At 51.7% G+C, this 24,496-nt stretch overlaps 9 protein-coding genes across 9 annotated transcripts; 4 read left to right on the forward strand and 5 right to left on the reverse strand.

Moving 5' to 3' along the window:
* Window positions 1-2,537: 2,537 nt before the first annotated feature.
* Window positions 2,538-4,456, forward strand: A1O5_00046 (uncharacterized protein; the record flags this gene model as incomplete). Its single annotated transcript, XM_007740667.1, has 3 exons — window positions 2,538-2,623; window positions 2,713-2,995; window positions 3,050-4,456. 3 exons carry the CDS (start codon window positions 2,538-2,540, stop codon window positions 4,454-4,456), a joined length of 1,776 nt encoding a protein of 591 aa, XP_007738857.1.
* Window positions 4,457-5,181: 725 nt separating this feature from the next.
* Window positions 5,182-7,602, forward strand: A1O5_00047 (uncharacterized protein; the record flags this gene model as incomplete). Its single annotated transcript, XM_007740668.1, has 1 exon — window positions 5,182-7,602. One exon carries the CDS (start codon window positions 5,182-5,184, stop codon window positions 7,600-7,602), a length of 2,421 nt encoding a protein of 806 aa, XP_007738858.1.
* A 2,167-nt stretch (window positions 7,603-9,769) lies between these two features.
* Window positions 9,770-11,822, forward strand: A1O5_00048 (uncharacterized protein; the record flags this gene model as incomplete). Its single annotated transcript, XM_007740669.1, has 6 exons — window positions 9,770-9,866; window positions 9,923-10,322; window positions 10,422-10,587; window positions 10,658-11,245; window positions 11,334-11,592; window positions 11,665-11,822. 6 exons carry the CDS (start codon window positions 9,770-9,772, stop codon window positions 11,820-11,822), a joined length of 1,668 nt encoding a protein of 555 aa, XP_007738859.1.
* A 1,131-nt stretch (window positions 11,823-12,953) lies between these two features.
* A1O5_00049 (uncharacterized protein) lies at window positions 12,954-14,168 on the forward strand (the record flags this gene model as incomplete). Its single annotated transcript, XM_007740670.1, has 1 exon — window positions 12,954-14,168. One exon carries the CDS (start codon window positions 12,954-12,956, stop codon window positions 14,166-14,168), a length of 1,215 nt encoding a protein of 404 aa, XP_007738860.1.
* A 441-nt stretch (window positions 14,169-14,609) lies between these two features.
* A1O5_00050 (uncharacterized protein) lies at window positions 14,610-15,491 on the reverse strand (the record flags this gene model as incomplete). The annotated part of the gene is made up of 1 exon (XM_007740671.1): window positions 14,610-15,491. The coding sequence occupies one exon, from the start codon at window positions 15,489-15,491 to the stop codon at window positions 14,610-14,612; it is 882 nt and encodes a 293-aa protein (XP_007738861.1).
* Window positions 15,492-16,092: 601 nt separating this feature from the next.
* A1O5_00051 (5-methyltetrahydropteroyltriglutamate-homocysteine methyltransferase) lies at window positions 16,093-18,521 on the reverse strand (the record flags this gene model as incomplete). Its single annotated transcript, XM_007740672.1, has 3 exons — window positions 16,093-18,072; window positions 18,119-18,458; window positions 18,511-18,521. 3 exons carry the CDS (start codon window positions 18,519-18,521, stop codon window positions 16,093-16,095), a joined length of 2,331 nt encoding a protein of 776 aa, XP_007738862.1.
* Window positions 18,522-19,058: 537 nt separating this feature from the next.
* A1O5_00052 (uncharacterized protein) lies at window positions 19,059-20,117 on the reverse strand (the record flags this gene model as incomplete). The annotated part of the gene is made up of 2 exons (XM_007740673.1): window positions 19,059-19,898; window positions 20,016-20,117. The coding sequence occupies 2 exons, from the start codon at window positions 20,115-20,117 to the stop codon at window positions 19,059-19,061; spliced, it is 942 nt and encodes a 313-aa protein (XP_007738863.1).
* A 367-nt stretch (window positions 20,118-20,484) lies between these two features.
* A1O5_00053 (uncharacterized protein) lies at window positions 20,485-22,020 on the reverse strand (the record flags this gene model as incomplete). Its single annotated transcript, XM_007740674.1, has 1 exon — window positions 20,485-22,020. One exon carries the CDS (start codon window positions 22,018-22,020, stop codon window positions 20,485-20,487), a length of 1,536 nt encoding a protein of 511 aa, XP_007738864.1.
* A 793-nt stretch (window positions 22,021-22,813) lies between these two features.
* Window positions 22,814-23,922, reverse strand: A1O5_00054 (acetolactate synthase I/III small subunit; the record flags this gene model as incomplete). Its single annotated transcript, XM_007740675.1, has 2 exons — window positions 22,814-22,991; window positions 23,045-23,922. 2 exons carry the CDS (start codon window positions 23,920-23,922, stop codon window positions 22,814-22,816), a joined length of 1,056 nt encoding a protein of 351 aa, XP_007738865.1.
* Window positions 23,923-24,496: the final 574 nt, after the last annotated feature.

Here is a 24,496-nt window from a genome sequence, read left to right on the forward strand (position 1 = left end):
TCCAGTTCCAGTTCCAGTTCCAGTTCCAGTTCCAGTTCCAGTTCCAGTTCCAGTTCCAGTTCCAGTTCCAGTTCCAGTTCCAGTTCCAGTTCCAGCCCCAGTTCCAGTCCCAGCTCCAGTTCCAGATGACCCCTGTCCACTGCTGGCGCTCGCCGGTGTTGCAGTGGAAGCAGGAGGGACTTGGGTAGTTGACTGAGCTGGTGCAGGGGCTGGATTCTGCGGTTGCGTTGTGGCAGCCACGGTGACCTGAGTTGTTGTTGTTAACAGTACGGGCGCATTGACGACAGTCGATGTTGCTACGACCCGGGGGGTCTCAATCACTGACGCGGTTGTGGGTGGAGGGATCACGGTTGTTGATAAGAGGACAGGCGTGTTAGGGACAAGGCTGAAGACAGTTGACGACGCAGGAACGGTGCTGGTGGCTGTAGTATCCGTAGTGCTGGATACAACAGTAACGTCCGTGACGGTGACTATCTCGCAAGTTCCACTCTCTTGTCTGGCTCGAAGAATAGATGCGGCTGTAGAACTTTGAGGGGTTGTACCTGCAGAGGCTGTTGGTGACAGACTGGTGCTCGAGACAAGGCTCGCAGTGGTGGTGGTCGGGGCCGCAGATGCTCGAGAAGTGGCTGTGACGCTGCTAGTAGTTGTGATTGACGCAACAGATGCTGGAATAGAACTGGATATGGCGGTGCTAGCAAGCGGCTCATTGGTAGCAAGTGCAGGAGAAGTGAAAGTTTGCGTGACGGTGATCACGCTTGTCTCTGGAGGGAGAGTTATGGTGGTCCAAGTGGTTTCGGCAGGGGCAGTGCTGGTAGTCCATATGGTCTCTGGAGGGAGTGTGGTCGCAGACACAATGGTCTCTGGTGGGAGCGTGGATGTAACCGTCGGAGGAGGAAGGGTTGTAGTGGTGAACGAGGTGATAGTTGTCCATTCCGTACTCGTCTCGATCTCGGTCTCTGTGAGGGTGCAATCAGGTTCTGCTGAGGTCGTCGTGGTCGTGGTCACAGATGTTGGTTCTGTAGCAATTGGTGTAGTTGAAGTTACAGTGGTTGGCTCTAGAGGGACAGTGGTGGTAGGCGTGGTTACAACCAGTGAAGCTGTAGCTGTAGACACTGAGGCTATGCTTGTAAGTGTCGCTGTGGTAGGTGTGGCTTCAGATGTAGGCAGCGGAGCTGTAGTCGTAGCTGGCGAGGCTGCAGTGGTAGCAGGTTCAGTGGATGGCGTAGTTGCTACAGCCGTACTTGTCGTTGGCACTCCAGCAGTATCAGTAGCTACCACCGTGCCTTGGCTGCTTGTAGCTTGCCCTATATCCACATTAGTGCTGATATACGTTGCGGGACGTTGTACCTCCATACGTCGAACATGGCCAGAGACTTGGGCACAAAGGCCACACAAGAGGAAAAATGCCCCGACTAGCACCATCTTCTCTGCAGGCGAAGGGCCGCAAGTTCCAGACTGGAGACAATAGAAGTGGTCGAAAGATAAATTGCGATTCTGTGTCTCCAGCCCGTTGATGCTGGGTTTAAGGTCTTCCTCTCCTCAACAGCCCCCATAGAGGCTCAAGAAACAGACCCCTCCCGAACACGAGATCAAGTGTCCGGCCACCAACTTCCACTTGCTGTCAGGCTTCATTAACCCTGTGTTGCCAGAATTCTTGCAGCTCAACATCGTGTCTGCAGGGTGAATGCAAATGAGGCCAAAAAGTCTGCCTTGGGATGACGACGCGATGGTGTGGAGAAGGCGATGGGCGGCCAGAAGTATATAACTGGCTCTAAACACGGTTCCATGAACCTCTACCAGATACAGGAGCTGGGGGGATGTCGATTCCTTTGTGAAGGCGTCTTCAAGGGTCTTCAATAACAAAGCATGAACACATCTATTCTGCTTGGCATGCATTTCAGCTCTGGGCAGCAACTTTGCCGGAGTTTCTATTGGATATCAACAGGTTCGTGTCTATTGTCAGCCAATTTTGTCACCACCCGACCTCCGATCATCTGTCGAAGGAACCCTCTTCCCGCCTCTCGTACAACGGAAAGTTTCATTTGCTGCGCTTGATAGCAATGGCCGCCTGAAGTAGCACACCTACCGCGTCATGACCTGTTTGAGCCTTGAGGGGTAGACCTACGCCATGGCCATGGCGAGAATACAGAGCAGACTTGATCCTTAACATTGGCGAAGACATCTTCGATCCAGGATACGAATCCCATTCTACAGTCGGAAGCAGCTGGAACCTTGTGCGCCAGGATCCTGGCCCAGGCCAATCGCTCAACTTGTCTCAGTGGCAGGCGATGAGGCAGCTGTCCCGTCCCAACCTGGCCTGCTTATGCTCTTGACTGCCCACCATGATTACCTGCTACTGAGCGACGCCCTTGGTTTACGACCATAACACATTACACTTTCCCGTCTACTTCTGTCAAACACGACCGGGACACAATTGTGGCCGAGGCTGGCGATGACTAGATCTTTGGAGAAGTTCAAAGAGTCCGATCAAATTTCAATCGCCCGATACTCTGCCTGGTCGATTTGGATCCGGAAACATGAGCTTTTCTTCCTCTGCGCTCTCAGCCTTATGCGTTTTCTTGGGAGTTCTTCTGACTGGCTGTGCGACTCTTGACGATGAGTCGTACCCTTCTCCGATATCATTAGAACCGAGCAACTCTCGGCAAGTACAATACTGAGCTGAAAATTTGATGGCGTCTGACGTCCTGCCAGGGATGGTAACGACGGGCAGTGGTCGACCTTCGCAGTCCAGATCGGGACTCCACCACAAGTAGTCAGGTTACTGCCATCGATTACTGGCAATGCGATATGGACAGTATGGAGCTACGCGTGCGAACAGTCGAGTCTTCTCGACTGCCCTGCTGCGCGTGGTGGCGTTTTCAACTTGAGTGCTTCAGCGACGTGGGAGACTGAGGGCAACTACTCGCTTCCACTAAGCCCCCAGCACTACCTGCCATATTCTGGTGCGGCAACATTGGGCTTTGACAACATAACAGTATGGGAAATGATGCTACCTCTTGCTATGCAGGTACTGACTCATAGCGCAAAGTTTGGCTGGAACAATCAGGGTGGCGAATCCCTGGATAACCAGCTTGTGTTCGCCTACGTGACGGACGATTTCTTCGTGGGCAGCATTGGGCTCAGCCCACAACCCACCAATATATCTTCATTCAACGATCCAATTCGCAGCATCATTGGTGCACTTCGACAGGACAACCTTATTCCTAGCATGTCCTGGAGCTACCTTGCTGGAGCATCTTACTATTCTTTCCCAGTTATGTCATTTGGGAGCCTGACATTTGGCGGATATGACGCGAATCGTCTCAACATTAATGCTAACCTTACGCTGGCGGGAGGCTCTGACCAGTACAGACCTTTTCTTCTTGGAGTTGACAGCATCACCACCGGCGGTACAGAGATGCTCACGGAGCCAATAATCACAGCCCTAGACTCCCTTACCACTCAAATCTGGCTTCCAATATCAGCATGTCAAGCTTTCGAAGCGTCCTTTGATCTGGTATGGAACGAGACCTATGAGCTCTACCTTCTCAGCGAAGACCAACATTCCGCTCTTGTGGCTAAGAATGCAAGTGTAACTTTTACCCTCAGCACAGGATCCTCAAATTCTACGGACCGCCTTAACATTACCCTTCCGTACGGGGCGTTCGACATGAAAGCAAGCCCTCCTTTGGCCGGCGATGAGACTTATTACTACTTTCCCCTTAAGCAAGCCGCAAATGAGACGCAGTATACCCTTGGCAGAACGATCCTCCAGGAGATTTACATCGTCGCAAATTACGAGTGGGGCTACATCACCTTGTATGAAGCAGTATACCCAGAATCGTCAGTGCAAGCCGACATCGTCCCCATATGCGCCCAAAATGCGACAAACTGCATCAATCCAACCACTCCTGGAACCAAGTCACATCGATTGCCGGCAGGGGCGGCAGCAGGTATAGTCATCGCCGCCATACTTGTCCTCGCTGCGGTATGTGCGGCAGTCTGGCTCAAATGTTTCAAGAAGCCCAAAACCGAGCGGCCTCTATCCGAAGGGGAGGGTGGCTCGATATGCGAAATCCAAACTACTTCTGAAGCGGTAGGCCCTGTTGGCGCCGCAGAGAAACCTCCTGAGCTCGACGGCAGAGTGCTAGGGAGTCCACGCAGTGAACTCGAAGGATGCTATAAGCATGGGACGCCGTCTTCAGTCGAAGACAGCGGATACACGACCGCCTCGCAGCGAGGCGGTACGAGTAGCAGTGGCGGCAGACTCTCCCCATCACTCGGGCGAGGAAGGCAAGAACCATTAGAGGCTGGAGGTGGGGAGTTGCGGGAGTTTGGTGACGCTGAAGTCCATGAACTGTCTGGAGAGACTCGGTCTTTTGTAAATCGGTCTGAACTTGAGGGTAGTTTCCCTCATCATGAGTTACCTGGCTCGACGAGATGGCCTACCGGCTAATTAATCAGCTTGCGGAGGTACGTATACTTGGCTGATCAGAACTGTTGGTGGTACATAAATAATACTAGTAATGTTATTCGTTGTAATAATGAGTAGCAATCCCGGTGTAGGATAGGTGTGAGGATCCCTCAATGATGCCGTAGTGCCGTAGCAGCTGATGTGACCAACAACACCGCATACACTCGCTCCTGGGTTGTGAATCATGTGTTGTCACTAGGGCTTTTAGCGAGGACCAACTCCGTCAAGTTTCCGTCGTCTCCTGCTTGTTTGGACTGACGCCGATGGGACGAAGAGGCTCTCTCTGGGGTACTCAAAGAATCTCCGTGGATTGAATGCTAATAGAAGGGGGACATACCAAGCACAGCCTTGTACAACTCATAGCACCTCGGACGGGGCTAAATTACCTGGTGAGGCTGGTTAGTAGGCTAATCAGGGGGTCGATTGTCTCGCCTCTACGCGGAAGCCTTGGCGCGGTAAAGCCTTGCCGAGTGCTTTTAAGTGCCATTCAAGGCAACCTCGTCTCTCTAGTACAAGAACCCACGGTAGAGTGCGTCGGATATGTTCCACACCTAGATGGTTCGGTTCCCTCTGTCCTATCCTTGTTCAAAATCCTGCCTCTTGGAATCGGCTCCTTGAATTTATCTGAATAGTCCAGATCAGGCTCAGCCTATATACTAACCTTCCAGCACAACACCTCAGAAGGCCATTATCTCACAGTGAATTAAATGGCGCTTCCTGCGCGAGTAAAACAACCTAATCGATCTATTGAAATTCCATACTTGGGATCATTGGATCCAAATGAGGAGCCCTACGATAAGGGGGAATTTGCTTCCTACATTGATCGAGTGCAAGGCTGGACCATGGATAACATTCTGAATCCAACGCAGAGCGACCACACACTGAGGGACTTGGCACAAATGATTCAGAACTGGCTTTTCTTTGGTCTCGTGCACCAAGCCTTTGGACAAAATGCGAGGCATCTCGACTTCATCGACATCAGCTCGAGCAGCCGACCGTTGGTGACGCTGCTTCGGTTCCGGCGTTTGTGTCATCAGGAATACTTGCGCCCTCCCGCTACACAAGCGGGAAGCAGCGTTAGCAAGCAGGATCTCGAGAAGTCGATCGCGCTGGCGGCAGAGATCGTTGGACAGATCCATCTTAATTCGGAAGAGCTTGAAGAGCACTTGGAACTAATCCTGCTCTCCGTCATGATCTTGTGCGACGCGCTGCAACTATGCATCGACCCTAGGACAATCTGCATTCCTAGTCGCCGATGGCCATTGTCAGATGTCTTGCTTGAAAAGCGTATGCGGTCGGCTGGATGGTGTCCCAGTGATGTGCAAAGACTGACGAAGATGCTTGATCTTCATTCCCTCACCCTCATGACCACACTGCCTCCAAGGGATTTTGGTCGTCATGACTCTTGCGATGGCATTCGATGCAATGCGAACGACATAGTTCCGGGCCATTACCGCCGGGCACACCACGGCTGCGACGACTGTCAAGACCTCGTTGCCGACCCTACAGAGATCTTCGATATTCTTGAAGACGAACATTTGCCGCTGATCGACCCTGACCAGGGTGAGATCCCCAAATTAAAGCTGAAGAGCACCGCCGAAGTCCAGAAGTACATAGCTATATCTCATGTATGGTCCGACGGGCTAGGCAATCCACAACGCAACGCTATCTACAGCTGTCAGCTCAGCTGGCTCCAAACACTAGCTTCCCAGTTCTCGCAGCCGGGAATGCCCGTCTGGTTGGACACAATTTCATGCCCACGAGACTATGAACATATGCGCGAGCGAGCCAGAAAAGCCTATGATCAAGCGATTGCCTTTATGCGGAGAACGTATGCACATGCTGAGATTGTTGTAGTGCTCGACCACTCGCTGCTCGAGGTGGAAACGAGACATTTGACGGGCCTCAACATCCTTCTGCGTATTGCTTCGTGTGGATGGACGAGACGATTATGGACCTACCAAGAGGGCGTGTTGGCTAAGAAGTTATTCTTTCAGTTCGCTGACCGCGCCGTGGACATGGATGAGGTATACTCAAAATGGCAAGAATCCAGCAATGCCATTTTCTATATCGGTGTGCGAGGGGCCTACAAAGAGCTTCGAATCCTGCTAGACTCCACTGAGGATGACTATGTTGAGAAGGTTCTACATAGGGTATCTCGACCATTGCAATTCCGGAAGACATCCGTTCCTTCTGATGAAGCCCTGTGTCTTGCTGCCCTAGCAAATTTGCGACCTGAGCTGGTAAAGAAGGTGTCTGAGAGTAAGAAAGAAAACCGTATGGAGACGTTCTATGCCAGTCTGCCAGTGGTCTGCAAGCAGCTCGTCTTCTGGCATGGAGATCGGATGAAGCGGATGGGCTATCGATGGGCGCCGGCGTCATTCCTGAACAACAGCCATCTTTATCTTCGAGACTGGGACGAGGGTCCGACGGCCGAAAGCAACACAGCCATGTTATCTACATCTGGTCTTTCCTTCGAATGCCCTGGCATATTGCTAGGGAAGCTAAACGCTAGCCTGCAATCTGTCCTCGTGTCGACAGGACCCAAAGTGTGGTACCACGTTACCTGCCGACAATTCGGAGGCGAGACAGGCCTACCGTTTCAAATAGATCCAGGAGATGGCATACCGGACATTTCGTTAGCAATCCTGAACCCAATTCCCTTTCACCAAGACTTCGCTCTTCCTGGATTTGGCGTGCGCCTCTCGCTGCTGGTAGCCATCGTGGCACAATACTCGGATAGTACATACATCGCGCAGACTCTGTGCCCAGTCTTCGTACTACGCAAGCTTGAAATCGAGACCGAGTTTCCCTTGGTCATGAAAACCTGCCGATTTTTCAAGCACTGTCTGCAAGTTAGCTTAGCGGAGGGCCAAACAACAGAGGCAGATATTGACGCCGAAAATGCCCATTTACTGGACGACGAGACCCTTATCCATCAGTATAAAGCACGGGGAAGTGCCGCAGTCCTCGAACACACCCAAGCGTATGAACTAGGAAGCAGAGAGAATGCGCTGTGGGGCGGGACCTGCTTGTCGGAAGAACGCCTCTGTCTTGTCCGTAGTGGGATTCACAATGTCTTTGAAGGTATAGAGATAGGACCATCTCAGAAATGGTGCCTCGACTGATCTGCCTTGCCTTAATGCGCCCACGACATAATCACCTCTCAAGCCGTATTGAAAAATCAGTGACACAGTCCGGCACAAAATACGCACTGCATCTAATATAGCTACAGAGCGTCCGATAATAACGAAGTGGTTGCTATCTCAAACATAGGCAACTTTCTGAGATAGATGGTAGAGGATCACTGTTTTAAAGGTGAATAAGGCGTATATTGTAGATGAAGGACACCTGAATAGTGAATCATATATTCGGCTTGGTACCTAGGTATGTACATTCGAGGCGGAGGAGGCTTGGGCATTCACCCTCCCCCTCTTCTCTCCAGGTTCTTTTCTTTCCCACACTCTAGACAAATGCTCACCTATCTTTCGAATCATCTGAGGCCATCACCCATCGAACCTGAACCCTCCTGTACCACCTTGAGCATCCTTAACGCGCCTCTGTCGTTCTTTCTTTCGTTTTCACCATAAACTGCATTCAGGTACGACGACGATAACTCTGCTGAAAAGCAGCTGGTGGCATCTGAAATCATGGCCGACGGAAACATCCAACAGGTAATCAATTCTCACTTCTCCAAAGCTCACAGCTAACATATGAACAGCCTCCGAACCAACCTCGTCGACTGGTACCTGAAAGAAGACCTCTCCTCCGCCTCCTCAACGTACTCAAGGGAAGACTATCGCACCTGGGCAAAGAAGGTCATGAGTGTTTTGCGGACGTTCTGTTGTAGCTTCTTGTACACAGGGCTCTTCGCATTAGTCTATCTGACCAATTGCATTTAATATCAGAAGAGAGGCAACATTGTTGAGTCAAAATCTGCCGGCTGCGGACTCCTCGAGTTCCTACCTGCTGGAACAATCCATCTGAGTATCCTAGTCCCTGCAGCACACGAGGCTGGAATTAAAAAGGATATGTAGCGAAGTATAACCGGCTGTGCCGCCAGCACGCTCGAAGCCCTTCGCTGTTAATAGAATGGAGGTGGCCTCCGTTGATGAAAAAGATTCCGCTTATTTTGGAAATTGAGGTACTCTATCATCTACATATGCTGTTATCGACATAGCGACCACTTCGTCATTACTGAGCCTTCTTTAGCTACATTGGATGCGGCGTTGTTTTACTCAGACTGTGTTACTTTCCAATTCGGCGAGTTCCGGGACAAGCTAGCGGAACGTTCATATCAGCTGTCTCGGTCATTTTGATTAATCGCGGTATTACCAAGAGGTTTGATATTAGGGGATTTCACGTGTAACTACTCGGTAGTATACAAAGGCTGGCCTACGTGGCGATTGTGGCGAGGCTGTGGTGGTATGAGGATCTCGGGGAGCAGAATCAGAATCGATCCTTGACAAATGGGTCAGGAATGAACCCATCAACAGCTCGGGCATTTTTGTGAAGCCGTCATTCGCTTTTGATGCTCACAATCGAAGACAGTGGAGGTCGATCCAAGCATCAAGCAGGGCGGATGTTTGTGATACGCCCAAATCCATTGCCTCAAAAGGGTATAGCGTTGTATAGCGGCTCCTCTCCGCGCTTCAAGTCGACCCTTCGCCTCTTCTGCCTTGCCTTCCTTCGACCTTTGTCCAATCACAACAACCACCAGCCTTTATGATCTATCATGCGGTATGCAATCCTTCCCCCCCGCCCCTCTCACTCGCCATGAATCGATATTAGGAGTGCGCAGCTTGTCGGCGGTGACTTTCCCTCCCAATCACATATTCGCCTTCGCCGGCCCAACTGTCAACGTGGCTAGTAGCTACTACGGTTGACATATCTGCCGATCCTTTGGCAATCAAACACAGAGGACCCCGCTTAGATCAAACGCAGAAGTACGCCACAGACGATCCACCCTTGGGGTACTCCAGAGCCAGGCTGGGGAAGGTTGTGAGGTTAGTCTGGGGAAATTCCTGGTTCCACCATGACCGCGGGATGCGAAACTACCTCTGTGTGAGGACAGCCTTCGCTTCTTTGGTCGTTCCAGACCCAGACTACGGTACCTACAGCTCTGTTCATTGCCGAAGGCCCCGCAATAAAAGAAGATGCAAAATATATCATATACAACCGGGGGACATCCCTTTCTTCGAACGTCCTAAACTTCCAGTCTGATCGCTCCTTTACCTTGGCAAAGCGGCTACGCCAAAAAGCTTGATTCTTCTTCTTTGTTGATCAGAGGACGACATGGGTCTTGGAATTCTCGAAGACCGCCATCTCGACCATGTCCCGGGCACGGCGTTGCTCGCGGATATGTTAGATGCGCAACATCATCAATTTCACGGTAGGAGCCATGCCTTGCGTCTCTGTGGGGATGCAAAATGTTGATAAGGGTTCTAGGGCGAGATACTTCTGGTTTGAAACATGCCACCGGACGCAATGCAGACATAGTTCTTGTCCCTCAACCCAGTGAGTCTCCCAGAGACCCACTGAATTGGCCCAGATGGAAAAAGGATCTTCTCTTGCTCATCATCAGCATCGACACTGCTGTGGTTGGCGCGTGGGGACCTATGATCTCTCCGGGGTTTGCCGAAATGGCCAAAGAATGGCACATGTCCTACAACAAGCTCAACGGCGGGCTGGGGTGGGCCATCTTTGCCATCGGCATCTCCTGCTTCATCACCAACGGACTTTCAGTCAAATACGGCCGTCGACCCGTCGTCATCCTGGGGAACCTGCTCTTGTTCATCTCTTCGATCTGGGGATACTTTGCGCACAGTTACCACAGCTTACTTGCAAGGTGAGTTGGCTCCTTTGGGTGTCCACATCGTCATTCGAGAAAGAGCTAGATCTTAGCTTACCCTTGCGTCTTCGGGTCCATACTGACAAGGCTCTACAGTCGGATCTTCGGTGCCATCGGAATGTCACCCTTTGAGGTTCTCACGACGGCAATTATTGGCGACATCTACTTTGTCCATGAACGGGGTTTGCGTCTGGCCTTCTGGGGTTTATGCTTGAGTATCGGAGTTGGCGGAGGCAGCTGTATCTCAGGTTACATTATTCAGGTACGCGCCTACCAGTAGCAGGCTAGCCCCTGACATAGGTTGTTGGGTTTTCCAAGCTCACTCGTTGCAGGACATCGGCTGGAATTGGACCTACGGCATCTGTGCATGCTTGTACGGGGCATTCATCATTTTGATCCTCCTTTTCGTGCCCGAGACCGTGTACAAGAGAGATCCGGCCTACAACCTTGACTTGGGAACGACCGACCGCACTTTCGAGACGTTGGATGTGCGTGAGGTCAAGGGCGAACACATGGAACACCTCGAGACGACCAAATCCGGCAGCAAAATTCACACCGAAGTGCTGTACACGGGTGCCGATGAACGACCCTGGACATTCTGGGAAGAGATGCGTCTATGGCGCGGCTCTGAGTCAGATGAGAACTTGCTGTACATCATTTTTCGACCGTTTGGCATGCTCCTGTTTCCACAGGTGCTTTACGGCTTCATTACTTACGGGTTGTCGACATCGTGGCTGGTGGTTATGATTTCCGTGCTGGCGCAGCTCTTCACGGGTCCTCCTTACAACTTCAGCGTGTCGGACGTCGGCCTCATTAGCATTGCGGCACTGGTCGCCTCGTTGGTGGGATTTGTGGCCGGACCGCTGAATGACTGGACAGTGAAGAGGCTCGCCCGATGGAACGGAGGGATCTATGAACCGGTGAGCGAGCGCCCCTGTAGCCCACGTACCTTTTTGTATTGTGAGGAGAAAATAAGGTACGATCACTTGCTGACTCTCCTCGTTTCAGGAATTCCGCCTCGCCCTTAACGTCCTCACTCTGATCCTGGGAGTTGTTGGCTTCTTCGGGTTCGGCGCCACACTCGAAAACGAAGCACCCTGGGCTGGCCCCGTGGTGCTCTACGGCATCATCTACTTCGCCATGTCGTTCCTCAACATTGGTATCTACGGCTACATCACGGAATGTCATCGGAACAAGGCGCCGGAAGCATTCGCCTCGCTCAACTTGCGCAACATCTACAGCTTCGGCATGAACTATTTCATCAGCGGTAAGTTTGGGCATAGCTTTGATCTGTTGTTATTGTTTCCCTCGCCAGAAGCTGACCGTTGTCCCCCGCTAGACTGGATCAGCAAGCAAGGTCCCCTCCAAGTCTTCTCGATCATCGGCGGCCTTCACATCTTCATCTGCCTGCTCACCATTCCGATGTGGATCTTCGGTAAGCGATGCCGGAGCTTTACGGCGCGAAATCCCATCTTCCGCAAGATCCAGGAGTCTTAGGCAGACAGGCAGACAGGCAGCCAGACACAACACACGACCAGCCAGTCAGTCAATCAGTCAGTCGATCAGTCAGTCGGCCGCCCGCTCGAGAATATTGGGGGTGGCCTTTGCTGGCAAAACAGAAGAGACAAACCCAAGGGAATTCCAGACGAAAAACCACACTGTTCGCTGGTGGCAGTTGTGATGAGACTCCCTCGGGCGGCTGCACTCGGTAGAGAGATGGTTGAAGGGCGCGTTCTTCACACATATATACACACGAAAGAAATTTCCAGCCCATCTGTTTTCGTTCCATCTCTGCTATTACCCTTAACACCCATAAGCCTCTTCCCTTTGGCCGTTTCGCCCTCGGTCTCGGACGAGGGAATCGATGCGGGGTCGAGATTGTCGAGAGTTGGCACTGGCTTTTGTTTGGCCGGACGGCGGTCAATCGATCTCCATCACCATCTTCATCTCGTCTTCTCGCATCGCATGGTCTCCAAGAGGGCGTGCGTAACAAGCAGGCGTTGGCTGGCAATCTCTCCCTTTCCCCGTCTGCCTTTCCCACTCTGCCTCCCTTTTGTTCTCTCACTCTCAGATCCAGAATTCCACTCTCTATTCCCAAGAACCGCAGCCTTTTACAAGTCTTCCCCGCTTTCCTCCTTCCCCGAGATTCCCTCCCCCTCCTACATACAAATACATATCATATCGCGCTTCTCCGCATCTCGCCAAATCAGGACTCCAGCCACACGACCGGAACAGTGACGCGAGAGAGATAAGGCTCCATATCCTGGACCATAACTCGCAACTACAGACAAATCAAAAAGAAATATTCTCAATCCACAAGCCCACAATCCCAGTGCTGAAGAGGAACAAGTCACAGACAGAAGGAGGGGAATTTGACTAGGAGGACCTCGCTGTTTGTTGAAAACGCCATTGAGCTGGGGCTCTGCTTCGATTGAATTCATCACTTTGGTCGGCGATCCCTTGTCCGGTCATAATAAGAAGTAGAATCCCTTAGAGATGGCGGATTCAGGAACCATCGGGTCTCCGCGCAAGTTGCGCGTCAAGCAGGTACTGTAATATCCCATGCCATGGATTATAATCCGTTCATCCATCCACCTATCTTCCCCTTCACGAGAAAAAGAGAGAGACATGGCGAAAAGGCGACCCCGAGAATGCCAACTCTACTCGACTTTGTCCACCCCGTGTCCTAACAGCTTCTTTCTCCTCCCGAAATGGCAGATCTATACCTACCCGATCAAATCCCTCCGTGGCATCTCCCTCTCCGCTATGCCGGCAACATACATGGGCTTCCCGCACGACAGACGATTCCTGCTCTTCAACGTCGCGCAGGGCAAGCACATGGCCGTCGCAACTTTTACCGAGATGTGTCTTTTCACCACCGCCTTCTCCACCGAGGGCGGTGCTGGACCCGATAGCAAGATGATCGTGACCTACACCAAGGACCACGTTTTCGACCATCCCGACAAGAAAGTCAGCCCGGATCAGCTGCACGTTCCCCTCAGCCCTGAAACGGCGGGTCTCGAAGAGGTGGAAGTCACCATGCACTCCTCCCCGTGTATAGGGTACGATATGGGCGAGGACTATAATGGCTGGTTCGGTGAGCGGTTTGGCTATGAAGTAAAGCTATTGTATATTGGCGGGAATAGCAGGAAAGTCTTGGGAAATATGCCTCCGAATGTCGCCGCACAGCAGAGGGCCGGCCTTGCTCCGGTGTCGAGCGGAAATTCAAGCGAGAGTTCGTGGTTGGGCAGTATAACATCGACCGCAACCTCCCTTGCACGAGCCATCACTGGAGCAGGCGGCACCGACATGGAGAAAGAAAGCCAATACGAAGGCATAGACGAAGGAATCTCCTTCGCCGACGTGGCACCCTACCTAGTCATATCCACGAAATCATGGGAAAACGCACAACGCCGCCTCCCCGAAAACGAAGAAATGGACATCTCCAAGTTCCGCCCGAACATCATCGTCGAGGGCGCCGAAGAGGACTTTGAGGAGGACTATTGGGCAGAAATCTTGATTGGCGGCCCCGCTGACCACGATGACGAGACCAAAGGTGCAAAGATCGTTTTGACCCAAAACTGTTCGCGCTGTAACTCGCTCAACGTCGACTACGCCACGGGCAAGGTCGGCGAAGGGGAATCGGGCAAAATCCTCAAGAAGCTGCAGAGCGATCGGCGCGTGGATCCTGGAGCGAAATGGAGCCCTGTGTTTGGGAGGTATGGATTTCTCGCTAGGGTCCCCGAGGGTAAATCTGCTGCCGAAATCAAGGTTGGTGATGAGGTGAGCATTGTGAGGAGGAATAAGGAGAGGACGAGATTCGGTGAGTTCCTAATTTCCTAATCCTAACAAGTCGTGTGCGAAGCTGGAATCGCATGCTAACGATGTCGCGTCAATACAGAGTGGCCCAATTTGAGCACCAATTGAAAAAGAAATATTTCTGCGCCGTGGGGTCGTCGTCGTGATTGTCTTGACGTTGCGTTTCTGTTTTTCCGCCCGTCCAAGGTCGAGCTCTGGTTGCTCTGAATGCTAGTTGTCCATCCGTGCCTGTTGTTGAAGCATATAAAGCCCAAGGGCACCATAAACGCTTCCCCCTCCATGTCCATCTTTGATGCCGATCGTAACCTCCGTTGCTATGCCAATGATGCATAGAAAACCACAGGGGTACCGTGTCTCCCCCTTTCATCCATAGCCACACTCCAACCATGTAAATTATCCTCCCCCACCCCCTCCCTCATGCAAAGTCGTAACAACCCCGTACCCGAAACCATGCAATCTATTTTGTCATCTCGCTTCATCCTTGTGCTGAAACATCTGCCTCACACTTACCTGGCTACTCCCTCCAATCCTCCCTTCCACCCCGTCCGGTACATATTTGCTCTCAGGCTGTCTGATGCCCTTTTCAACACTGTCCACCACCCACTGCGCCGTCACAAACTTCACGCCCTTCCCACGCACAAGAGCCACTTCCTTCTGAATCTTGCTGCTCGCTAAACCACCACCGCCGGCAGAATTATTGCCCAAGACGACGTGAGTGACGGTCCGGCGGCCAAGGGCTATTGAGGTGTTGCCACCATATTGGGCAAAGATGTGTTTTAACTTATGGTCGGAGATGAGTGGAAAGGTACTCCCGTTGAGGTAGATTGTCAAGTTGCGGAAGATTTGGGGCGGTTGAGACTGAGTGGTAGTGGTGTTGTTATCTAGACTGTGTTGCTGTCGTCCAAATAGGGAAGAGTCTGTCGCATCCTCGACGCGGTGTTGGGGGCCTTCATGGCTTGCTTTCGCCCGCTTGTTTGCAAATCCTGTGTCTTCCATTCTCCCGCTCGATCGTTTGTTACTCCCACCCATCAAGTCTCTGATGTCCTGCCATCCATTTTCCCTCAACCTTCGCGCGCCTCCTTGCCAGTCGCCGTTTGTTTTGCGCCCATCCTCGCAGAAATCCTCACTGCCCGCGCCAACCAGATCAGGCAGGTGTTGATCACCGCCACGACCGCTAACGTCCTTGAATTGGTGTGAGAGTTTGTATGTCCGAGAGTCACGCCACGAGATGGACCCCGATTGGCGATTTTCTGCTCGTTGGTGGCCGGTGGAGGATGAGTTGAAGGGGTCAAAGAATACGCGTGTGGGTTGAGGAGCGGACGGCTGGTTAGGATGATGGGCCCCCATGTTGATCTTGGAAGGGTTGAATTGATAACATTCGCAACCTTTCCATCCGGCGCAGTTGTCAGGTCATCAAAGAAAAGCCGCATGTCATAAAATGTTGGCGGGGTGATGGAATCATTGAGAGGGACCACATCAGAACCACATCACCAACATCACGGGCCAACAGGAAAACGCGCCTCGATGACACGTTCTCACGTGCACATCTCTCACACCTCTAGATCTTGTTCAGGTTCGCAACGGACGCAACTGTTAAGGGTGTAGAATTGGCCCAAATGTAATACCTCTTTCGCTTCTATGTAATCTCATACAAAGTCCTCTCCTTTCGAGATATTCTGTTGAAAAAGTGGCTTACATCTCTGCCATTGCCGATAGCCCTTCACCCCCGTGTTGGTTTCTCCCTGTCTGTTTTCAGAGCCAGCCAAAAACGCCGATGTTAAGATCGGACTTTTGCCAGCCCCCGTCGCTGCAGTGGTATCATGTTGAAAAGCACTTTTTATCATTCAGCCATTTCGTTCAGTCATAGCCCCTTGACGCCGTCTGCTCAGATCAGGTTGATTGATCGAGCCCAAAGTTCAACCCTCTCCCACAAAACATTACTTGGCGATTAATTGCCCTTGGCATATTGAGCACGGAAGCTCTTTGCCGCGTTGACCATGTTGGTTAACGCAGCCTTGGTTTCTTTCCACTGTCGGGTCTTGAGCCCGCAGTCAGGATCAATCCACAGTTGCTCCGGCTTCAAGTATTGCAACATCTCTGTAATTCGGTCGTGGATTTCCTTCTCGGAAGGAACACGAGGAGAATGAATGTCATAGACACCAGGTCCAATGTGACGCGGATAGGCCTCATCAACGAAAACCTTGAGAAGCTTAGCGTCAGACTTGCTGTTCTCGATCGAGAGAACATCAGCATCCAGTGCTGCAATAGCATAGAAGAAATCCTGGAATTCAGAATAGCAGAAGTGGCTGTGGATTTGAGTGGCATCCTCAACACCCGCAGTTGCGAGACGGAATGAATCCACGGCCCACTTCAAATAGTCAGTTCGTTCCTTGCCCGCGCGGAGTGGGAGACCTTCCCGCAGAGCAGGCTCATCGACCTGAATGACGTAGACACCCGCCTTTTCGAGGTCAAGGACCTCATCGCGGAGAGACAGAGCCAGTTGTTCAGCTTGAACAGATTGGTGAACATCGTCACGGGGGAACGACCATCTTAAACAGGTGATGGGACCTGTAAGCATACCCTTCATCGGCTTGCTAGAAATAGAAGCGGCGAATTTGGATTCTTTGACCGTCATGGGAGCAGGTCGAGAGATGTCACCAACGACAATGGGTGGTCGGACACATCGGGAGCCGTAGGACTGAACCCAGCCATTGGTGGTGAAAGCGTATCCCTTCAGTCGCTCGCCGAAGTATTGGACCATGTCGTTGCGTTCGGGCTCGCCGTGAACGTAGACATCGAGGCCCAATTCGTCCTGGATCTTGACGACATCACGGATCTCTTTCTCAATGAACTTCTCATAATCCTCTGCAGTGATCTCGCCTTTAGTGAACTTGTTGCGTTGGATACGGATTTCCTTGGTCTGAGGGAATGATCCAATGGTGGTAGTCGGGAACAAAGGCAGGTGAAGACGCTTCTGCTGTTGGACAATTCGAACAGGGAATGGTGACTTTCGGTTGTACATGTCTGGGGTAATCTTGCGCTGCCGCTCCTTGACCGCTTGATCGTTGGTTCGGCTTGAAGAAGCACGAGCTTGCATCGACTTTGCGTTGGCTTCGAGAGCTTTTCGGACGGAAGCGGGCCCATCCGTCACAGCCTTTGCAATAATTGCCAGCTCTTTCGCTTTCTCGCAAGCAAAGCTGAACCAGTCGGCAATCTCAGGGTCCAAACTTTTCTCGCTGGCCAGAGTGTGAGGAGTGTGGAGAAGAGAGCTGGAGCTTGCGACAATGACTCTGTCTTTGCCCAATTTTTGAATGGCGGTCTCAACGAGCTCGATGGCATTCTTGAAATTGGTTTTCCAGATATTTCGACCGTCCACAACGCCCGCCGACAGGACCTGTTGAGGGCCCAACGCAGACGCAACGGTTTCGAACTGCTCTGGGTTGCGTACGAGATCGATGTGAATAGCATAAATCCCCTTCAGGTAGCTGAGAACATCGATGTTGTGGACGACGTCGCCAAAGTAGGTCGCAAGAAGGATCTTGGGAGCAGTGCTCCCAAGTCCACCGAGCTTCTCATAGGCCGGCTTGAAGGCCTCCTTGACGTGCGGGGGCAAATCGAAGACCAAGATGGGTTCGTCAATCTGCACGGTCTCGGCACCAACATCTTTCAACTGTTTGAGCAGATCCTCGTAGAGAGGAAGAAGTTTGTCGAGGGCCGAGATAGGTTCAATAGATTGACCGCGGTCTGCTTTGCCGAGATAGAGAAAGGAAACAGGCCCAAGAACGACAGGGCGTGTGGTGATGCCGGCTTCTTTGGCCTCGAGGAACTCGACCACAGGTTTGGGATTTGAGGCGAGCTTGAAGCTCTGGTTGTCTTGGAGAGTCGGTTTGACGTAGTGGTAGTTCGAGTCAAACCATTTGACCATTTCCTGCACAGATTAGCACACAATTATGGAAAAGTAGGGATTTGCTTACCAAAGAAGGCACATCGACAGCAGGGGAGCTATCGGTGGCAGGCTTCTGCAGACCTCGACCCATAGCGAAGTACTGGTCTAGGGGAGCCAGGTTGTATTTTGTGTACCGTTCTGGGACCACACCAAAGAGCTCAATGTGGTCCAGGACCTGGTCGTAGAAGGCGAAGTCATTGCTTGGAATGATGTCGACGCCAGCATCTTTCTGGATTTTCCAGTGTTCCAGTCTCAATCTCTTCCCCTCTGCAAGGAGCTCATCCTGCGAGATCTTGCCAGCCCAATATGCTTCGGTGGCTTTCTTGAGGTCACGGTTAACTCCCATACGCGGGAAACCGAGGATCGAGCTGGCACAAGGTCAGCAGCTGAAAGGTAGGGTGGTCTCACTGCTCAGCTTACGACTGAACCATCTTCGCGGTTGCCCTTGGGAACCTTGGAATAGATGTTAAGGAGGTCTGGACAGCAGCCTTCCAATACGTCCTCAGGATGGACAGAGAGGCAGACGACAGGGATGGGAAGACCAGGACAACAAGAGAAAGGTGAGAAGATGAGAAGATGAGAGCGGTGAGAAAGGGTCAGGACCGAGAAGGTGTATGAATAAAAATCAAATGTGTTGCTTGCGGTGACTAGTGACACGAGAAGGCCAAAGGCCACTTATTATTTTTTTTAGTGGGATGCTTGTGCTAGTCGGTTGGCTGCCATGGGCTCCGAGGTTCGCTCGCCTGCATGACTACGAAAAGTCGCCGTGTGAGTGAGACCAGTGAGATCCGAATATGGCTTTACGCCTTTTTCCCCTTTGCTGTGTGTTCCTGCCACATCCGAACAAGCTCATCAATCATCAATCACGCCATCTACGAGTACCCCAGAGTATACTCGGTAGTAGGATGCGTTTCCCGAGGAAATCCCAGGTGGCTTGCAGCCTGATGATTTAGGATGAGATTTGCTCATCACAGTCTGATCGGTCCTGGGATTGCACCCGCTCGCCCTCCAACAGCCCGCTTGCCAAACTTCTCCTCATACCACTGACGGCCGGTAACTGCGCGAGGAAGCATTGTCACTACTTCGCAAATCACAAACCACAAGGCCGGACTCTGACCTCCCCATCCCAGTCCCCATACTCCTCCCAGGACCCAATACCCCGTCCATTCAAGCCACTCCAGGACGTAATGCGGGTGTAAGATATACTTGAACGCTCCCTCAGCTGGTGGGATCACGTACACCTTGTCGTAAGTAATCGTCGCTTTGCCCTCTGACTTGGATTTCCTCCTCGCAGCTCCCCGTCGTAAATCATAGAGCGTCGTCTCTGTCCAGATGTTGCCCACCAGTCCCAGCAGAAAGATCGAGACCCCTATGAATGAACCGAAAGAGATTATGGCCCGACTCTCCGTGTTGGCGGTCAGTGTCGAGTACACAAGCCAGCAGGCAATGTTGGTCGAGTTCGTGTATTGAAAGACGCTCATGAACGCTGTAACGAATGGATGGATGGGTGACATGCTCGGGTTCAGATACAGCGGGCTGATAATGGCACGGTTGGCGTAGTGAAGGAGATACAAGCACGCCAATATCTCGTTCTGAGCAGGCAAGCCTGTACCTAGGAAGCTGGTTGCAGCATCAGGCTGGGGTCTGAGTTTTGATGGCAAAGTGAAAAGGATGTAGAGCAGATTAATCGGCCCAACCAATTCCGCCGCCGCCCACGCATAACGACCAGTGAGACTCAGGTGAGATTTGGACGAGGTCTTGCCCATCGCCTGTAGCTTTTTCAAGGGTGTCCATAGCACCAGCGAGATCTGGAAACATGAGGTCTCATCAGCAAAAAAATCGACATTTCTTGGTGCCTTCTTTGATCAGGTCTCCAGGATAATCGGTCTAAAACACGCAAGCAAAAACACTTGGGATAAGCTTACGGGTATGTATAATCTGAAGATATCGAGGGACAACTTGGCCGCTCGAGCTGTAGGGGGAAAGAACTCGCCTAGCGAGGGCAGATCTGCCAGATAAGACGCCATGCCTGTTCAACTGAAGCTAAGAAAAAAAAAAGGGAGGCTGTGGTCTGGGATTATTCTCCGATATATGTAGTGAGGCTGCAAGGACAAATATTGCAAGTCATGACGATATTGTGTACCTAGTACGGATGACTTCCGTATGTTGTGGCACTTGACTCCATCGACTCCACGGTTACCGACGGTGACAGTGACGCCGCTTTTACGCATCATGTCTCACTCAGTTCTGTGTGACGGTCAATATCCCTTCAGAAGACCTGAGCAAAAACCTACGACCTTCACAATGCATTACCCTTTGAAACCGACCTAACAAGCAATAAACGAGGGTACGACCTAGCCACGAATTTCGGTGACTGCAAACAATCGGTGCCTTCTAAGCCATATGCAGAGAATTTCGTGCCATCTGAATTCCCTCTCCTTGGTCCTCGAAGAAATCACTTCTCTTAGGGGCCTTCTTCTGTAACTTTGACACCACCCACCGTACCGCGAACCAACGTCGGGCACTCGACTGCCAGGCAATCGCCAAGGTCAGGGGAATGACACACACAACGTAGATCCAGATCGTGGGATTTGCAGTGATGTCCCCTGAGGTGAAAAACGACATGCTGAAGAAAGTTGCTAGAAAGGTTGCAGGAAGAAAAGCTATTGTCACAAAGGAGATCCGCCGCATGACAATGGTGTCAATCCTCGAATCTCTCGCAATTTGAAAGTTTAGGCTGTTAGTGTGCTGAGCCATGAGTGCACTGATAACGTTCCATTGAGTATCAATGCGGCCAATGAGACCTTGAGCTTGGCGCTTTTGGTGCCACTGTTTGGAACCCTGTTGGAGGAAGGCGTCCTTAAGCTGGTTGTAACGAAGGTTGACATTGTAGCCGTTGCAAGGTATTGTGCGTACCTCTTTTGACAAGAAGATGAAGAGTTCGCTCAAGGATTCTGATGCGCGGACCACGTGGGATAACGCGTCCTTGGTAAATACCATGTCTTTGCGGAGGGCAAGCTTGTCGAGCGGCAAAGGTTTCAGCTGTGTGTGCCCAACGGTGGACCACCCAGTGTCCGACTCAAGCCGCTGGGTGTCAAAGTCTTGCTCCCACACAAATTCTTCGAGGTCTTTCGTCCATGTGGTTGTAAGGGCAAGCAGGACGGAAAACAGATGCGGTTGCGTTGCAGAGTGAAATTGTGACAAGAGACGCTGCTGTTGCGCTTCGAGCGAAGTGCCCACGACGAGTAAAAGCTTCTTCCTTGAATGAAAGCCATGACGAGCGTAGACGAAATGCTCTTCGTTCCACCAAGGTCGTGGCTTCAACCATATATGGTAGGCACATAGTGTCTGCCCGAGCGAGTCATCTGGGCTCTTGACCCGACAAGACTTGCCTCTGACATCGGGACAGTATGATGTGTGGGCTCCCCAGCAGCCGTTGTTCTCGTGGATCAATTGGACTACATCTGGAGGTATGTCGCCTGAGGACAAGATGCTGAGCCACGTTGAATGTTTGAGTCCATACCTATTGGTGGTGCGGTTCTTGTGATACCGCCGTTTCTGGGAGATGAAGAGGATTCGTGTACTGCCGTGGTTGAGGTCAGACAGCTGGAGAAGGTCGTCGAATTCACTCTCCAACGGAGAGAGGTCAAAAGAAGATGATCCGGTCTCCGTCAAATCAACGACTTTCAAATGTTCTGGTGTGTTGCTGTCCGCAGGGTGAAATTCAGCATCATGATTGAGTAGAGAGATCGCGCCTTCTGCGTTCATGAGCTTAGGCACGAAATAGCAGCAATTGTAAGGCCAGTTCGAGAAATGATGATCCGAGTTGACTCTAGGAGGACTGTTGTCTTCAACAGCAACAGCTTTGAACGGCTCAGGTGTTTTGACGCCGCGACTGTCGATTGACAATATATCACTTCTGTTCTCCATCTCATACCTGTCCTCACTGGGTGCGCGTCATCAGTCACTGATTACATGGTTATGTGCACGAGTACGGAGTACGTACGGCGATTGATGAGTCGAGTGTGTCTCAGGGATGGACGATTCTGAGGCGTGATTAGGTCTGTCTTCATAGAATCCACAGCTTGAGACCCTTTCCGGATGTTTGTACTGGAAGTCTCGGTCGTCTTCCGTATGCGCAGCATGAATGGTTGCCTCTCTGGCTTTCGGTCGCGTCATGCGCCTCTTGAGAATGCGATGGAACGGTGTGGGATTCACATATAGCGGTGAATCAGGGAGGTTCTCAGGCTGACCTCCAGCCATGTCAGGTGTTGCCGTGGCTACCTAGGCTTTGCTGGCTAGATACGAATATAGAACGAGGATAAGGCCCGATGGAAAAATTGGTTCATTGTGCTGGGGCAGCTGTCAAGCTGAAGCCCGGCTACACCAGCCAAACCAGCTCAATTTAAAATGCATTGGATACGAGGTTGTAAGGGCCTAGACCGCGCCACCCCATCACGAAAGGGTATTCCGTAAGATAGCGAAAATACTGGTCCAGACAACGAGTGTAGCTTTGGAGACTGACATTGGATGCCTCGAACCACAATCACTTCATGGCATCATTTCTACCATGTTTTTGGCCGCGGCGTTCATGGGTCAAAATGCTAAAACTTACATGATCAACCGTATGTGATGAAGGACAGCCGACCTACTCCAAAACCAAGAAAACAGCCTCATGTAAGGGGCGCCCAACGCTATTCCAACATGATGGTAACATCCATGACTAGCCGGGAGGAAGAGTGCTGGCGTCAACCACATCATCAGCCTCCCGCACGTGCTCGTCATTTGGATCATAGAGTGGTGATCGAGGGAGTGCCATTAATCCCGTCCTAGTTGATTCGAGAATGCCGAACGGAGAAATCAGTTTCATGAAGGAGTCGATTCGGCTCGGTTTCGCAGAGCTGTCCCCACGTTAGCACTTCAGAGAGCCGGCAAATTCAGGGAAGACACTGACAGTTCCACAATACAGTTGTTGGTGCTGATATCTAGAACCTTTCCGCCAAACTGGTGAGTCAAATGGGTGATGGCCTCGAGATGCTCATGTTTATGTCGCAAAGCCTGACTAGCAGCCAGACGGCTTGGATGGTAGCTGGCACCTTGACCAAGCATGTCTTTGGCTCGTTGAACGAGAGTTGATTCTTCAGGCTTGTTTGCTTCCAACTCCTGCAACCTCTTGTCTGCATTCTCTTCGGCACTTTCCACATCTGCTGGACCTTGGTCCGACTCGGGACTGGTCATCTCGCGATGGTGCTCCATCAATTCCTCGTACACCTCGGGGCCCAAAATAGAGACTTTGGCTAGCAGCAACTCGCGCTGCACCAAAGCGGCAGATGTATAATCCAGCACAGCCCATACAGGTACCAGATCCTCTAATTGCCTCCGAGCTTGCTCAACAACGCCATCCTGACCTTGCAGCACGATGGTCATTCGACTCAGGTCCTCTACCTCCGTATTACACACGACCAGAGAGTCGATGTTAAATCCTCTGGCCGCTAGAATGCCAGACACACGAGACAAGACACCGGGCTCGTTCTGCACCAGACAGTTCAGGATGTGTTTCTTGGGAGGTGCTTGGGGGGCCACCGGGGTTTCGTAGAGGATGGAGGAAACAGCTGCTGCCGCGCCATATTGGGGAGAGGTGTCTGATACTGGGAGAGGAAGAGGTGACCTCCTGTGAAGAGCCTTGTATGCTAGAGCTGAAGTTGAATTCGTACTTTTGGCTCGCCTCGACGCGGGGAGGACAGAATTAAGAAAGGAGGTCCCAGTTTGCGCTCGGGGAGATTGGACAATGGCTCTACAGGCCAGAGATAGGAGATTGTGCCTGCCTGCCATGATGGCGGCGAGAGAAGGGCGTAGTGGACAGACAAGCAGGCACTACCTCATCAAGGACAATGGGAATGGTTTTGTTGCATCAATTGAAATATGAGTCACGACGACGCAAGGGCGAGCTCTGCAACAATTAAAAAAAAATTGGATCAGCGCAGCTGCTGGAGGGCGAGAAGGCCTTGCAGACAAGCGATTTCGGAGGCTGCCAAGCTGTGCCTATTTAGGGATGGTAGTGGTGCCGCTTTCTTGCTAGCACTGCATATGGAGCGTGCGGGAGTCCCTGTAATGTGGACTTCATACTGGATACCGAGATAGGGAGGAGTGTCACGCCGCCTTTAAGAACAACAAATTTCATCACCTTCATGACCTCGGCTCCTCATTCATCCCACTCCAGCTCTTTTGTCAAGCTTCTTCTGCGCTCGCATACATAGCGGCCGGGCAGACATCCAGTCAGCTGGTGCCTTTGACAGTTGGTATGGTGTCTTCGTCATCAATGCAGCATACCACATCGCCCAGATAATGATCTGCCTTCGCTTCCAGTGCACGTGTGCTCCCAATGTCTCCTGGATTCGTCTGGTCA

This window comes from Cladophialophora psammophila, assembly GCF_000585535.1.
Source record: "Cladophialophora psammophila CBS 110553 chromosome Unknown aczJe-supercont1.1, whole genome shotgun sequence".
Lineage (NCBI taxonomy): Eukaryota > Fungi > Ascomycota > Eurotiomycetes > Chaetothyriales > Herpotrichiellaceae > Cladophialophora > Cladophialophora psammophila.